The sequence below is a fragment of the Drosophila obscura genome, unplaced genomic scaffold, assembly GCF_018151105.1.
Source record: "Drosophila obscura isolate BZ-5 IFL unplaced genomic scaffold, ASM1815110v1 contig_150, whole genome shotgun sequence".
Lineage (NCBI taxonomy): Eukaryota > Metazoa > Arthropoda > Insecta > Diptera > Drosophilidae > Drosophila > Drosophila obscura.
Window position 1 is genome coordinate 1,942,372 of NW_024542736.1, and position 14,731 is coordinate 1,957,102.

Sequence of the window (14,731 nt, forward strand, 5' to 3'; positions counted from 1 at the left end):
AGCTGGTTTTATTATACCCTTTAAGAGGGTATTATAAAATTGGGCAACAGTTTGTGACGCACAAATGGCAACAGCTCAGACATTTTATACATATTGATTCCCCAATCATTTAGTTTGAAGTCTGCTCAAAATATCTTACTCAAAGGGCATACAAAATTCGGCATGCCGAAGATAGGTTGTGAAATTCCGAAATGAGTCAGCGCACTAATCGGCGCAACCTGCATTTCGCATTGTCTCCGCCACGATGAAGGTTCTGTTTGTGTGCATAGGTAAGCTACACAGATCCATTAATCGCATATTAAATTCATTTTAAATTGTACATCCCAGGCAACACCTGTCGCTCGCCCATGGCGGAGGCTGTACTGAACCATTTGATGGTGAAACAACAACTGCAGGACTGGCAAACGGACAGTGCGGGCCTCAGGGATTGGAATGTGGGCCTAGAGCCACAGGGACGTGGCCTGCAGCTGCTGCAGCAGCATGGCTTAAAGTCAAAACACTTGAGTCGAATGGTAAGCGGCTTTGTACTGTACGTACCATAATCTTATAGATTCTAAACTCTTCTGGCAGATAACGACGCAAGACTTTTACGAATTCGATTACATTCTGGGCATGGACAACAGCAACCTGTCGGAGCTGCGCCAAATGGCAGCAAGCCTGGAGCCCCCACCGCAGTGTAAGATAATGCTGCTGGGCAGCTTTCTGGGCCGCAAGGAAGATGAGATCATTGAGGATCCATATTTTGTAATTATCACTAAGAAATCATTTGTATGTTATATACTAAGGCTGTCTCCCTTTACAGACCCAAGGCATGAGTGGCTTTCATGCTGCCTATTTGCAGATTCGGGAGAGCTGCGAACGCTTTGTTCAGCAGCACACAGGAAAGGCTGCCTCTCCATAAAGACAGTCGATACCCCATACAAGTCAGAGGCCTAGCAGGCCGCATTAAATATCCAAGAGAAAAAACAGTACGCCCTATTTTGAAGTTTAATTCAAAAATGTTCTGCCATTAGAAGACACTGCCCTGCAGCACTTTGTCGATGAAGCGAGACCATGTCAGCTCTAGGATTTGGTAGGCTCGCTTCTGTTCCTCCTCTGTGAGCAGGGAGTACCGCACCGAATTCCACACCAGACTCTTGAGCACACGCAGTCCAGCATTGTTGGGCGCGAGACTCATGATGGCATAGTAGAAGTCGTAGCTCAATGCCTTGGCGTTCCAGAAGCCCGGATCATCGTTGCATATTACCAGCGGTACGTCCAGCGCCATGTACTGGGCGCCCGGATGGTTGCGCATATCCCATACCAAGTGCAGCACCTGATTCGAGATGGGGCTCACCTCGACGGCTATCTGGCGCGTCTTGACCGCATTCAGGAGTATCGGATGCTTGGCCAGCGCATAACCATGTCCGATGCGCGTGCTATTGAGCAGAAGCGCATCCAGCAGATTGATGTCCGTGGAGGCCCCAAACCAGTCTGAAATGAGGCATTGGTTAGCTTGAACCCTTGTGCACCTGCGAACCACTTACTTGTCTCTCCTGCGTGTAGAAAGAAGTGTGCCGTGGGCGGCAGGTCCCTTAAGGCAGGCAATAAAGCATACAATGGCTTGCCATTGTCCTCCTGTCCCACCAGATCGAAGCCAACCACAAAGTTGGGAAAAGCTTTGCTATAAAACCAGTCACAATCAGTGAGAATTTCAGCTCTCAAGTGATTTATATTACTCACTGCAACTGTCGGAAATCCTCAAAATATTCACTTATTTTATCGACCTCGTGCCCGCGATAGACGGCATATATGAGTTTGATGCCCAGAAAGTCGGGATGCAGCCGCACGAATTTCTCGTTCAGTGCATAAAACTCTTGTATGGTTCGCTCCTGCGAAAAGGTCCGTCCACTGGCATCGTACAGCTGCTGAGAGCGGCTCGAAATGATCACAAAATGTAACTCAAGTACGGAATTCACTTACCGGCTTTAAGCTGCTACGAATCTCGGCGTACATCACATTGTCGTTGTAGAGCTCCTCGAGCATCTGCCAGTGATAGGCGCGAAAGGCTGGCAAGTATCTAATGGCATCCCCAAAAGTGTCAAACATGTCCTGGAAGCGATCCCACACTTTGGTGATCGTAGGATACTCCACTGAAAGTAGTTGCGAGAAATCAGAGCATTTCCTACGAAGTTTCTGCCCAAAACTTACGCTCTGGCACCGGTGTGTACAGATTGATGAGACGCTCAAAATTCTGATCATAGACCAGTGGATCAATGGAACTCCGCCGCTCGTCGGAGACACGCACATACTGCGACTGACACTGGTGCTCCTTGGGCGCTCGTCGGAACGTCAGGACACTCCGACCTGTGTCTGTGGTGCAGCGGAGCATGCCCGGGCATGTAGGACATGTTCTTCACCACCCACTTGGAGCTCACCGAGGCAGAGTTGTGCAGGTGGAGCACAGCTCCCTTGGGCATCTTCTGCAGGAAGCGAAAGACTCCGCTGCGATCGATCAGCGGCTTGGCCTTGAAAAAGTGCATGGCTGCGGCATTTTGCTCGGCATTGCGGAAGCCCTGCGCCAGCTCGCCCAGCTTGTACTGCATGAAGATGTCATCCGCTTTGGCCTCCTCGGTGCTCAGATATGTATGGCCGCCCGTCATCAGCTCCTCCTCCGCAGTGAGCACCGCCTGGCGCGCCTGCTCGTAGCCTAAGCGAGAGATGAGAAGAGAAGGGTTTAGGCTGCGTAGACAGACACGATCGGATTGATGAGGCTCCTACTTAGGGCAGTCTGCGCTTGGACCAGGATCAGGTGCGGCACCACCAGCAGTAACAGCAGCACCGAAAATCTCTTCATTATGTGACAGGACTCTGTGACTTTCTTGACCTTTCGTGTACTCCAAACAACGTGGATAATGAGTACACTATGCAAATATTGACTTGAGTCGGACACGTTGACTTTGTTTGCTTTGGGGTTTTGGTTTGGTTTGGTTTGAATTTCGGATTTCTTTTCTTTCACCGCGCCACACGCCCGTTCGTTAGCAGTGCCCGTTCTGAACTGCGAGCACCAACACCCATGCCGCACCACTGAAAGTTACCAAAAATACAAATAAAACAACAACAACAAAAATAACTATAATTTTTACACAATCATTGTTGGGGGGGGCCGAGTCTGCAATCACCTCATTAAAAGATAAACCTGGAATGAATCCCAGCCAGACATTGTATGCGAGCTGGAGTTGAAGCCTCTTAACGGTTGACGACGCACTCGCTCTCGGAATTGCCGAAAACAATTTTTCGTTCTAATACCATTGCTTGTGATTTTGTTGTTGTTGTTTTTTTTTTGTCGTATAGAATAACGCCCGTGAATATTAAGTGGTTCAAAATGACGAAGGCGCGCGCGCCCACAGCTCGCTGATTTTTAACTAAATATTTACTTGTATATTTTTTTCTATTCTTCTATTTTGGCAAATTTTCACTGACGTTTGCGGACGCGCTTGTTGGTTTCTACGAGGTAGTCCCATACGGCATTGGAATTACAAGTTCCTCCAGCTCCCGTATACCGATGGGGCGGTGTTTATTGTGGGTGCTAAGGGGGTGTGCGGCATTTACGGTAATTGCAGATGCGACAATTATCCCCCGGTTACAGGCACAAAAAACAAAAAAGAAGGTGAGCACTTATTCGGTTGTCATTTAAGAAAAACTGCCGCGACATGAATTGGGCTGGTAATGTTTATTTATTTTCTGATTTTTATACAACTTTATTACAGAGTGAATTAAGCCTAAGCATTGGGAGTGAATTTCGGAGTAAAGAACTTGAACTTAAATCAATTTATTCTTACACTCAGAGAAAATAATGCAGAGTAAAAAATAAAAATAATTTCTAGAAAAAAAATTATCGGGTTTTAAATGCTATTAGAGATTTTCAGTATTGTTTTACCATTATGTCGCACCTTTTGAGTAGCTCTATAGCTGGTGCTCGATTTTAGGCAACTCTTCGTTTTCGAGAAGCCATTCGCACGGGACAAATATGGAAGTGGTTTTCGGGGCGATCAATTCAAACTCAGATCTCAGCGAAAGTTGGAGCAAAATATTAATGCAAATTTCTGTTCATATTGTGCATTGATGTCTCTTTAAAATGGTTATAATTTTAAGCAAATTTGAACGTAGGTTTTTTAAAATTTAATTCAAACAATAACAGCTAAAAATATATCGTTAACCGAAATTGAACCAAATGTCTCGTATTTTTTTTTTAATGGTGGAATAAGTTAAAAGGAAATTGTGGAATAACTCTTCTCAAGAATAACCTTTTTTATAATAAATAAAACATTAATAAAATAAAAAAAAAATAAAAATAAAACTTAATGAAACTTAATGCCAATTGGGTAAATTAGGGTAAAATTGGGTAAAATAAAATGTGAAAATGTTATTAAGGACAATTATGTCCTTAGTAGTCTTTATTATGCAAGATCTGTCTAGATCTGGCAGCCCTTGCATACTTTCAGGCAAACATATGAAATAAATTCTATCAATTCTTTCCCTATATCTCCTTGATAAAGATTTGTTTAATTTGATGCTGAAAAAAACAGAGAAACAGAGGCAGATTCAAAGCCCATATCCCTGAGAGACATTCTCTTGGACAGAGCATGATGGACGGCCCCCTCCTCGTAGTCAATGTCAAGCATCATTTTAGTGAATCAACAAATAACAAATTGGGCAAGTAAGCAATACGCAAATAAATTACCATATACTCTCGTATGTGCGCAATGTGCTTGCATATAAAAACAAAACATTGCCTGATAGAACATAGCCAGAAGAGGGCATATGCCATCGCAGAGGTGCCCTACACACAGAGCGCTAATTTAAATGAATTTATTGCCCACCCAAGAGAGACCTTGGAGACTTATACATACATACATATATAGCAGTGCAGATGCAGGCTTTCGTTTTGGGGTAGGGTATGGCTGTAATGGCAATGATGCGATCATGAAATCTATGTGCAAATTGCCCCCAGTCCAGGGCCAGTGTCAACGAAAGTGCCAGGCGGAGTAAGGCCGGTGCCCAACATTTCGCACCCACAAATAGCAGCCGAGCCGAGCAGAGTGGACTAATCGCTGACATTGAACTGCAGCTAAAAAGCAGCCCGAGATCATGAACAGGGAGTGGAGAGTGTGGGACAAACAATATGGGTCAGCCAGCAGGGGCTTTATCAGTTGGCTGGCAAACGCCGAGCGACGAGCATCTAATAAGTATAAATACGGCGTATATTTGGTTTTGTGACGGAACTGGGAAGCGATGCTGCTGGGACTGCTGCTGCTGCTGCTGTGCCTGGTGTCGGCCCTTCTTCTGGGGGGGCTGCATGCCACGGACTTACGTAAGTCGCCGCCATGTTGCCCTGCCGATTAAACAGCATCCACAATCAAATGCGAGGGGGAACCGTTTTCGATCCATTCAATCAATTTTTGCAGCCTACGAGACACTGAGGGAGCAGATCATGGAGGCGGAGCGCCTGGCCTCACTGGGCGGCAACATTTGGCTCTCCTCGGACGAGGAGAAGGCCAACAGCATCCTGATGAACGCCAAGCGTGCGGAGATTGCCGAGGGCATGAAGACGCCGGAGAAGTATCCGCCGGCCATGCACTTCTTCCAGGGCAGGCAATATGTGCGCCAGAGCGAGGTGTTCCGCTTCATACAGAAGATGCCGAAGGGCGCCTTCCTGCATGGCCACAACACCGGTATGGTCACCTCCAAGTGGGTGATTGGCAATCTGAGCACCACCAACAACCTCTACACGTGCCGCAATGTGGACGGGCTGCTCGTCTTCACCTACGACCAGAGTGGCTGCCACAGCGAGGTGCAGAATGTGTGCACGGAGCGCATCAATGCGGAGGATCGGGATAAGTACGAGCGGCAGCTCGAGAAGCACATCAACATGCACCGCCAGAGGCCAGAAGGTGGGGTTGCCAATCATTTTTTCGAGCTATTATTCGATACATTAATCTCTCCCCCACCACTCTCAGCACTGTTGCCACAACGCAAAAAGATCTGGGAACGATTTGAGAATATTTTTACGACTGTCGATCGGCTGTACAAGTACAGACCCACCTACTGCGCCTACCACAAGCGCCTGCTGGAGGAGCTGTGTGAGGATAACATCATCTACGCCGAGGTGCGAGCCTCTCTGTCGCCTGTGAGTATCGCTTCCATTTAGCTGGAGGGCTAATCCGTGAGCTTTATTGCCCATTTTGCCAGCTGTATGACGATAACAATCGCACGCTGAGCACACTGGAGGTGGCCAACGAGCTGGAACGCATCGTGGAGGAGTTCAAGGCGAAGCATCACGACTTTGTCGGCCTCAAGGTGATCTACGCCAAGCGGAATCGAGCCACCGAGGAGGAGATGAGCAGACGCATCACAACCTTCAAGCAGCTGCAGTAAGTCCAAGACAATACAGACCCAAACTCGGATAAAAATCCAATTCTGATTCCCCTGCAGCCATGCAAAACCCAATTTTGTTATTGGCTTCGATTTGATTGGACAGGAGGATACGGGCGATCCGCTCAGCAAATTCGTCAACGAGCTGTCCGACCTGCCCAGCACGGCCAACTATTTCTTCCACGCGGGCGAGACAAGTGAGGCAGACACACAGCCGGGGGGGGATCCCAGACTAATGATTGACTGTCTTCTTTGCAGATTGGCATGGACGCACCGACTGGAACATAATGGATGCCATTCTGCTGGGCTCGAAGCGCATTGGACACGCATTGGCACTGCCCAAGCATCCGCAGCTGTGGTCCACGATCAAGAAGCGTGACATTGCCATCGAGGTGAATCCCATATCGAATCAGGTGCTGGGCTTTGTCTGGGATCTGCGCAATCATCCGGCCAGCTTTCTGATCGCTCAGAATTTTCCCATTGTGATATCATCCGATGATCCGGGGCTGTGGGGTGCCAAGGGCCTCAGCTATGACTTCTACTATGCCTTCATGGCCATGGCACCGGCCGAGGCGGATCTGCGCTTCCTCAAGCAGCTGGCCCTCAACTCCATCAAGTATGCGGTGCTCACCTCGGACGAGCGGCGCAAGATCAATCGCATCTTTCAGCGCAAGTGGCAGGAGTTTATTGCCAATGTCCTGAATCCAAAGTTCTAATCTAAAATACAACAAACTCAGACTAAGCTAAACCCTGGCCTAATCCGCGCTCGGGGCATACCAGCCATGCAGGCACTTGGGCACTGGTCCGCCCGTGTGAAAGTCGCACCGGCCCAGCTCCGTCATGGTCTTGGCACAGAGCACTATTAGACCCACGTAGCGATCGTTAAGACCGCCCACGACCATCGAGGCCAGAATGATGCCATCGTCCTCGCTCTGCGGCTGCGGCGAGGGCACAAAGATGGGCTCACTCGGGTAGACATTGTCCTCGCACCAGCTCAGGCTCGTCTTCTGCCACACGTCCACCTTCAGCAGCTGCAACGGAGGAACGGAACGGAGTGTAAGGAACGCTTGAGGGTTTTCGTGTACTCACAGTGCCTGGATTGGGTGCATCCACGTCGGAGCTGATGGCATAGAAGTAGCGATAGTTTTTGCCATTGTGTACGTCATAGTTGATGCGCGGCGTCTCGCAGCCCCAGTCGCAGAGCATTTCGGGACGCAAGACTATGCCACGTCGCGGGTCTTGGTACGCCTCCGCGCGACTGTTGCTTAGGGTCACCAGATTGATGGCATCCTGCACCTCGTAGCGACCCCGCTTAACCTCGCTCTGCAGCGTCTCTTCGGTGGCGTCCTCCCTCTTGCCATTGGTGGGCAGGTAGGTAATGTCCGCGTACTGGGAGACGGAATGCTTCAGCGTTCTCGAGGGCTGAGCAGTGCTCAGGCCCGCCAGGGAGAAGGATTTGATGAGGCGCCGCCTGCTGGAGCCGGACGCCGTGTCCTGGCCGTGCACTCTGGCCCCCAGCGGCAGCACAAATCTCAAGGGGCGACCGCGAAAAAGGTTGGAGTAGTTGGGATTGGTCTGCATATTGGCAATGGCCTCCAGGTACATGCAGTTGATCATCTCGGGATTCTTGTAGCTGCAAATATCGACCACCACGTGGCCATCCAGCTCGAAGCTGTTGATGATGTGCAGATAGAAGAAGGCCTCCGACTCGTAGGTCTGCACCAGTTTGCCGCTGCCACGCTCGATCAGATGGAAGAGCGTCGGCTTGTCCTCGAACCACTTCAAACAGGCGGAGAGATTCTGGCTGGACAGCTGGGCCTTGATGTACTCCGTGAGGGACACGGACAGCGGCTGTTCAACGATAACGAAATAGTTCTCGGTCACGCCGAAGGTGTGCATGTAGCCTGGGTGGAGTTTCCAGCGGCATGGCAGCGTGGCCACCACGTGCGCCTCCTCGAACATGTGCTGGCCCCTGGGAAAGCAGATGATCGTGTAGGCCGGTCCGGACTTGGTCATCGCTGTGCCCAGATTGTAGACCGTGCCGCCGGGCAGGATATGCGGATGCGAGGTGTGATTGACCACGCCCACATAGTCGCTAATGCAGATGCGTCCCTCTGTGGCCAGAGTGCAGGGATTGATGCTGCAGTTGGCACATATCAGAGAGGAATCAGAAGAACGGAATGGACATTGGACCTACCGGTGCATGAAGGGCGTCTCGGTGAAGGTGTAGTACTCATCGCCGAACGGATAGATGGAGATCATCGTGTTATCCGTGCCATTGTCCGGCCGAAAGATGGCCGCAAACTTGTCGAAGATCGAATGGCAGGGATCCGGCACCGCTGCCGTGCCAAACTCCGTGACGACAATCCTCTGAGCTGCCCGATTCTTGCGCAGTGTCTCCGTGTCAACGAAGCGGCTCTGGTAGGTCACACGGCCATTGCGTATGGCGAAACGATGCAGCAGCGCCGAGCAGTCAAAGAGGTGGCCAAAACGCATTTCGCCCACCTTCCAGCTGCCGGGACCATTGCGCAGGAGGCTGCCGTTGAGCCATTTGGGTATGTGGCCGCTGGCGTGACCCTCGATGGGATCCACAATCTCCCGCTCGCAGGAGCGCAGCCAGACATCCGAGGAGCAGTTGGGATAATAGCGACCACTGCCATCCAGTCGCTGTGCCTCCGGATCATGCTGCTTGTCATCGTATTTGACCTGTGGAACGGAAGAGGTTCAGTTCAGGTGTGTGCTTTAATCCAAAAGAATTTTTCGCCATGGATTAATGTGGATTATTCTGTCGGCTGGCGCTTTTCCCACATTCCAGTACAAAAAAAAACTTATGCCCAGCTGTGCGGGTTCTCAAGGAAGGTCTGTGCCTGTCTATGGATTAGCTCAAGCACTGGGGAAATGTGGAAATGGAATTTAAATCAATCCGCTTTCATTTAAAATTCTGTCAGCTGCTCGTTTAGATAACTTTTTGGAATCCTTTCGCCAAATTCGAAACTTCGAAATTCTTTCGTTAATCATTTTTAGGATATCGCGTAGTGACCAATCGACTGACCGCAAAGAAATCTCGCATAAAGCTCTTGAAAACCCCAGCCGCCATTGCCACACAAAAGGGGAAGTCTATCGGGGTGAGTGTGAGTCCACGGGTCCACGGTCCTCGGCTGATGCAATATCCAAACTACACAAAAATCCACGTGTGCCGTTCCGTTACGTTCCGTTCCGCTTGCAATGAAAACCAAATGAGAACTGGCAAGTGCTCCCCAGCGTTTGTTCGCACCTAGTGGTGCCCGCCGCCCAGCAGGGATGGCTTATGAGGGTGGCGGCGACCAATTGGAGGCAACTGACCCTACGCCGTGCGCCAGCGTTATTCATAATTTTGATTGACAGTCGACGTAGTACGGCTAGACCAGGCCCCCCATCTCATGCGGGAGCTCAGCATTTTTGCCGCTTCGTCGGTCACTCGCTTAAGGCGTTCGGCGGAGGTGCAAGCAGCAAACATTTTGCAGTGGGGCGTAAAGCAGGCTAGGAAACCCAACACTACACCCCCGACAAACAGACAGACAGACTGACAGACAGACAGACTAACTGACTAACTTCTGTGGCTGACCTTGCGCCGTTGCAATGTATCTCGTATCTTCCCACAGAGGAAGCCCCAGTCGGATCAAGTCAAAACCCAAACCAATCCCAAGATGATGAAGTAAGTAAAACCGAATTAAGCGACTTAACCCTAAGCCCTTAAGCGGCTTGCGGCCTGCACACACATTATGCATAGATTTAAGTTCATGATCAAATCAATTACTGGCCCTACTCAAAGTAATCTAGAATCATAAACTGCGGCAGAACAGGTGCAGCAGCTGCCCCAGATCTGGCAGCTTAAATTGATTTTAATTTGTGCAGCTGTGTCTTGAGTCTTTTAAGTCTATTATATCCAGCTAAGTTCTGCATTTCAACAATGTGAACCTTTCAAGATTCGTTAGTTTTTAACGTAATTAGGTACATTTTTGCCAGTTTAATTTGAGTCTGCATTATCCGTTAAATTCACAAGGGTAGTGTTGTTAAACGCACAAATAAACAACACCTACGAACAGCTGATTCGTGCAGCTGAAAAAAAGAAAAACAAACGACGCAAATATTTGAACATAATTTTGGCAATTTTGATGATTGTTTGACACCTTTACCCTGTACCTGTGCCCGCCCAGCTTCAGCAACGTCGAAGACACTGCCAGCTTGTACGCATTCAACAACTTGGCCAAGGAATGCAATACTTCGCCTACTAGCAACGACGGCTACGATTTTGACGACTGCTCCTGGTTCAATTTCTACGGCGATCCCATCGATATGAGCGGCGACTCTGTGCCAAGGAACGGCCCTGGAAATGGATCCACCAGCAGAATTCCACGATGCGCCCAACGATCACGAATGTCTGCATCCCCACGATCCCAACAAATGGCTGCCCATCCACGGCCGCGTATGCAGGCATCCCCCCGGCCAAACTACGCCTTCCAGCCCCTATTCCATGAACGTACAACCCATGAGGACGATACAGTATTAACCCAGGAGCTGTGGAAGCTGGCGCGCAAGTCGGGCACCCTGAATCTGTCGAACAAGGGATTGTCTAGTGGTGAGTAAAACCCAAGCAAATGCAGTGCACCCAAGTGTAGCTTCAATGTTAGGCACCAATGCGGTGGTGTCGCAGCAGCAATTGCGAGGCTGGCGGTCAAAGGTGAGGCCTCGCACCGGGAAGGCGCCCATGGAACAGCAGTATGAGCAGCATGCGATGTGCAACGGTCTCGTTGACAGCAGTGCATTGTGGTTTCAGTTCATGTGAGACAATCGCGATTCGCGATGATCTCGAACTTGGCCCTGGTGGCCCCTAAAAGGAGTCGACAACATTTGCCGCTTCACTAGGTAGCGCCAGGCGCCTGCAGTCATGTCATAAAGGTGTTGCCGTTGTGCGCCAGTCATCGTTTGGTTTGCGCAGCGTGCTGTGCTGCTCGCGGATGTGCCCGAATCTAACCAAGTTGTCATCTTCCATCAAAATTGCGTCCTCCAAGCGACCAACGCGAAAGAAGCAGCTTACTTCGTTCTGCATGTGTGCACCGCACCCGCGACGACGAAGCTACTATCAGATTCGTGAATTTCAGATGGCCTCCTCGGGCGATGAGCTGGAGAGCGAGGATCCCGACGATGAGCTGGAGCTGGAACTGGATCTGGATGAGCCAGCGCCGCCGACCAGTGCAGAAGCCGCCTGTAGATTAGTGTACGCCATGGCCAGCAACAGCCTTCTAATTGATTCCACGATTCGTCTGTTTCAGTGCCCAACCGACTGTACGACATCAACGAGGCTGACGCGGACAGCAAGGCGGCCACTCTGGAGCAGCTGTCGATCAAGGAGGAGGATGCCTGGTGGAACCAAGTGCCATTGACCAATTTGGATCTGAGCTCCAATGCTCTAACGCACATATCCCCCAAGATTGAGAACCTGCAGTCGCTAACCGTGTTGATTGTACGTACCCGAGCCATCATCCTGACCCAAATTCCCATGCACTATGTCTAACCCTCTGCCTGCAGCTGCATGACAACGCCCTGGTGGAGCTGCCGTCGGAGATTGGCAAACTGGAGAAGCTTATGCGCCTGAATGTGAGTCGCAACAAGCTCAGCAGTTTGCCGCGTGAGCTGTACAGCCTGCCCGAGCTGCGGCATCTGAATATTAGCTATAATGAGTTCACAGAACTCAATCCGGACATCAGTGATCTCCACATGCTGGAGTATCTGGTTAGTGAAGAATCCCCCCTTTGCGTTGAATCTGGTTGTGGTGTCTTTAATTAATCTGTAATCTGTAACCCCCCCTCTAATACCCAATGCCAACTGCTTGTTAACCAAAAATTCTAAACAAAAGGATGCTGGGCATAATAACATACAATCCCTGCCCGGCGGTATTGGTTTCCTGGTGCGCTTAACCGCCCTCTTGTTGCCCTATAATCACATTAAGGATCTGCCCCCCGATCTGGTTAACATGCGCTGTAAGTTGTGTGCCCCCACGCCCCTCAATAATAGTGCCCGTCCCACTATTAAATGTTGATTACCGCTCCCCCCCACGAAGCGTTGCAAAGGGTGGACCTGATGCAGAATGACCTCACCTGCTTGCCAGAGGACATGGGCCTGCTAAGGAAGCTGCAGTTCCTGTACATCCAACACAACGACATCCTGGAGCTGTCCGACTTTGAGGGAAACGAGGCCCTGATCGAGCTGCATGCCAGCAACAATTACATAGTGGTAAGATGACTGGCCATTGCCAGCACCTTCCCAATGGATAAGCACTATAAAATGCCCCTCCACGTAGAACATACCCATAAGGATGTGCGAGAACTTGCCGCACCTGAAGGTACTCGACCTACGGGATAACAAGATCACAGAGCTGCCCGATGAGCTGTGCCTGCTGCGAAATCTCAACCGCCTGGACGTATCGAACAACACTATCGACACGCTGCCCGTCAGCCTGTCGGCGCTGGCCCATTTGATTAGCCTGCAGGTGGAGGGCAATCCCATCAAGTCGATTAGACGTGACATTCTCCAATGCGGCACTGCGCGCATTCTGAAGACGCTGCAGGAGCGTTCCCTGGCCAAGACTGAAGGAGGAGGGTGGCACGGATAGTGCTGCCGGAACCCGCCTATGTGGCGGACAATCGGGCAACGCTGCAGGCGACCCAACCGGAAACTATCCCGACAGGTATGTACATCAAACTCTGCCCCCCAATCCAGACCAGCACATTCATCCACGCCGCAGCAGCAGCAGCAGCAGCTATCAGCCACAGCAGCAGCTACAGCAACAGCCACAGCAGCAGCACTTCGAATATCAGTGTCAATATCAGGTCCAGCAGCAAATGCAATCGGAAGCCCAGCGTTTCTGTGTCTATGCGCCGCCGCAATACCACTCACAGAACTATGAACGAGAGCAAAGATTCGACCATTCTGGCCGCTATATGCCACAGCAACAGCATGAGCTGGAGCAAGACTTTCCATCGTTCAATCGATTCAATGGCTTTGAAGCCATGTTTCAACAGCAGCAGCAGCAGTTCTACGGCCAGCACTTCAGTCAGAGCGAACTCTGTCCGCGATGGGTGTAGTGTATCACAAAGTTCCGAGTTTCATTGATATTCCCCAAAGCCAAACGAATCGCAAAGAAATAACTCGAGTTTCTTCTCCTTCATGCAGATACAAACTGCGGCATACACGTACATTGGCTGTCAATTTGGAGGAAATAACCGATGTGCCCGATAAGGTCTTTCAGTTGGCCCAGTCCGAAGGAGTGCATGTCGTGGACTTTGCGCGGAATCAGCTAAGAACCTTGCCCAATGGGTAAGTGGCCACCAACGGCATTCCTCTGGCCAAGCCCTTAAACGAATTTCTCTTTCTGTGCAGCTTGCAGCACATGCAGAATCTGGTCACGGAACTGGTACTCGCCCACAATCTCATTGGCCAAGTGCCGCAGTTCATCTCACAGTTTACGCGCATTACGTTTCTGAATTTATCCAACAATCTGTTGAACGATCTGCCCAAGGAGTTTGGGGTGCTGAACACGCTGCGCGAGCTGAACATATCGAACAATCGGTGGGTACAATGGAGAACCTGCTGCAAAAATATATCTTCACACAAGTCCCACTTTTTCGCTTTCAGTTTTGAGTTTATTCCCAGTGGTTTGTACGATTTGCAGGGTCTGGAGATTCTCATTGCCAGCGATAATCACATCAAGGAATTAAATGTCTCCGGACTACAGTGCATGCCGCGCTTGTCTACATTGGATTTGCGCAACAACGACATTGATTTCATACCGCCAATTTTGGGTACACTGACCAACATAACGTAAGAATATTCGCTTGAAAATCTGCACTCAAAGACATTTAATTCCCCCTTCTGCAGGCACTTGGAACTGGTGGGCAATCCATTTCGACAGCCACGTCACCAGATCCTAATGAAGGGCACCGAATCCATAATGTCGTATCTGCGGGATCGCGTACCCAGATAGAGCAGCAAAATCGCAATTTACACAATTTTTTATTTGAGACAATTTGCACTTTTAAAATGTTTTTGTTTTGGTAGCTACAAAGCTCAACCACGCCCACACACATTCAGACTTTAGCTTTAGTCTGCCTGTGTGTGGACGTGGCGGAGATCGCGCATGGAAGGTACCTTATAACATAGAGAATATCCCCGCATCTACCATCTACCAACTGAACTAGTCAGCGTTTGGCAATGCACGACGCACCACCCTGTTAAATTCTGGTTGAAAATATTAAATTAAAAATACAAATTCAATTAA

General features: G+C 49.9%; 5 protein-coding genes across 5 annotated transcripts; 3 read left to right on the forward strand and 2 right to left on the reverse strand.

Moving 5' to 3' along the window:
• The first annotated feature begins 120 nt into the window (after positions 1 to 120).
• Positions 121 to 1,608, forward strand: LOC111082566 (low molecular weight phosphotyrosine protein phosphatase 1). Its single transcript, XM_022378791.2, has 4 exons — positions 121 to 269; positions 328 to 512; positions 571 to 744; positions 803 to 1,608. The coding sequence occupies exons 1-4, from the start codon at positions 245 to 247 to the stop codon at positions 899 to 901; spliced, it is 483 nt and encodes a 160-aa protein (XP_022234483.2). The 5' UTR covers positions 121 to 244; the 3' UTR covers positions 902 to 1,608.
• Positions 979 to 3,052, reverse strand: LOC111082549 (adenosine deaminase 2). Its single transcript, XM_022378780.2, is given in 7 exon segments — positions 979 to 1,473; positions 1,527 to 1,663; positions 1,723 to 1,904; positions 1,963 to 2,132; positions 2,191 to 2,377; positions 2,379 to 2,689; positions 2,761 to 3,052. Coding segments are annotated over 7 exon segments (1,527 nt in total). The 5' UTR covers positions 2,837 to 3,052; the 3' UTR covers positions 979 to 1,009.
• A 2,127-nt stretch (positions 3,053 to 5,179) lies between these two features.
• On the forward strand, positions 5,180 to 7,162 carry LOC111081029 (adenosine deaminase 2). The gene is made up of 6 exons (XM_022376983.2): positions 5,180 to 5,353; positions 5,448 to 5,933; positions 6,000 to 6,169; positions 6,232 to 6,413; positions 6,475 to 6,611; positions 6,673 to 7,162. Exons 1-6 carry the CDS (start codon positions 5,275 to 5,277, stop codon positions 7,128 to 7,130), a joined length of 1,512 nt encoding a protein of 503 aa, XP_022232675.1. The 5' UTR covers positions 5,180 to 5,274; the 3' UTR covers positions 7,131 to 7,162.
• On the reverse strand, positions 7,084 to 9,697 carry LOC111080789 (carotenoid isomerooxygenase). Its single transcript, XM_022376645.2, has 4 exons — positions 9,467 to 9,697; positions 8,612 to 9,120; positions 7,504 to 8,554; positions 7,084 to 7,445 (listed from the first exon to the last, which is right to left on the reverse strand). Exons 1-4 carry the CDS (start codon positions 9,509 to 9,511, stop codon positions 7,170 to 7,172), a joined length of 1,881 nt encoding a protein of 626 aa, XP_022232337.2. The 5' UTR covers positions 9,512 to 9,697; the 3' UTR covers positions 7,084 to 7,169.
• Positions 9,698 to 10,079: 382 nt separating this feature from the next.
• LOC111080341 (leucine-rich repeat-containing protein 40) lies at positions 10,080 to 14,729 on the forward strand. The gene is given in 12 exon segments (XM_022376180.2): positions 10,080 to 10,108; positions 10,611 to 11,032; positions 11,727 to 11,917; positions 11,983 to 12,186; positions 12,311 to 12,434; positions 12,515 to 12,687; positions 12,755 to 13,042; positions 13,044 to 13,141; positions 13,627 to 13,770; positions 13,834 to 14,022; positions 14,089 to 14,274; positions 14,332 to 14,729. Coding segments are annotated over 12 exon segments (2,133 nt in total). The 5' UTR covers positions 10,080 to 10,100; the 3' UTR covers positions 14,438 to 14,729.
• The last annotated feature ends 2 nt before the right edge of the window (positions 14,730 to 14,731 follow it).

Excerpts from the sequence above, each read along its gene's own strand:
- LOC111082566 (XM_022378791.2), top strand. The coding sequence starts at position 245 with ATGAAGGTTCTGTTTGTGTGCATAG. Across the intron at positions 270-327 it reads GGTTCTGTTTGTGTGCATAG|GCAACACCTGTCGCTCGCCC; the intron begins GTAAGCTACACA and ends TGTACATCCCAG. Across the intron at positions 745-802 it reads TCATTGAGGATCCATATTTT|ACCCAAGGCATGAGTGGCTT; the intron begins GTAATTATCACT and ends CTCCCTTTACAG.
- LOC111081029 (XM_022376983.2), top strand. The coding sequence starts at position 5,275 with ATGCTGCTGGGACTGCTGCTGCTGCTGCTGTGCCTGGTGTCGGCCCTT. Across the intron at positions 6,170-6,231 it reads TGCGAGCCTCTCTGTCGCCT|CTGTATGACGATAACAATCG; the intron begins GTGAGTATCGCT and ends CCATTTTGCCAG. Across the intron at positions 6,612-6,672 it reads CTTCCACGCGGGCGAGACAA|ATTGGCATGGACGCACCGAC; the intron begins GTGAGGCAGACA and ends TCTTCTTTGCAG.
- LOC111080789 (XM_022376645.2), bottom strand. The coding sequence starts at position 9,511 with ATGGCGGCTGGGGTTTTCAAGAGCTTTATGCGAGATTTCTTTGCG. Across the intron at positions 8,555-8,611 it reads GAGACGCCCTTCATGCACCG|CATCAATCCCTGCACTCTGG; the intron begins GTAGGTCCAATG and ends TGCCAACTGCAG. Across the intron at positions 7,446-7,503 it reads ATGCACCCAATCCAGGCACT|CTGCTGAAGGTGGACGTGTG; the intron begins GTGAGTACACGA and ends CCTCCGTTGCAG.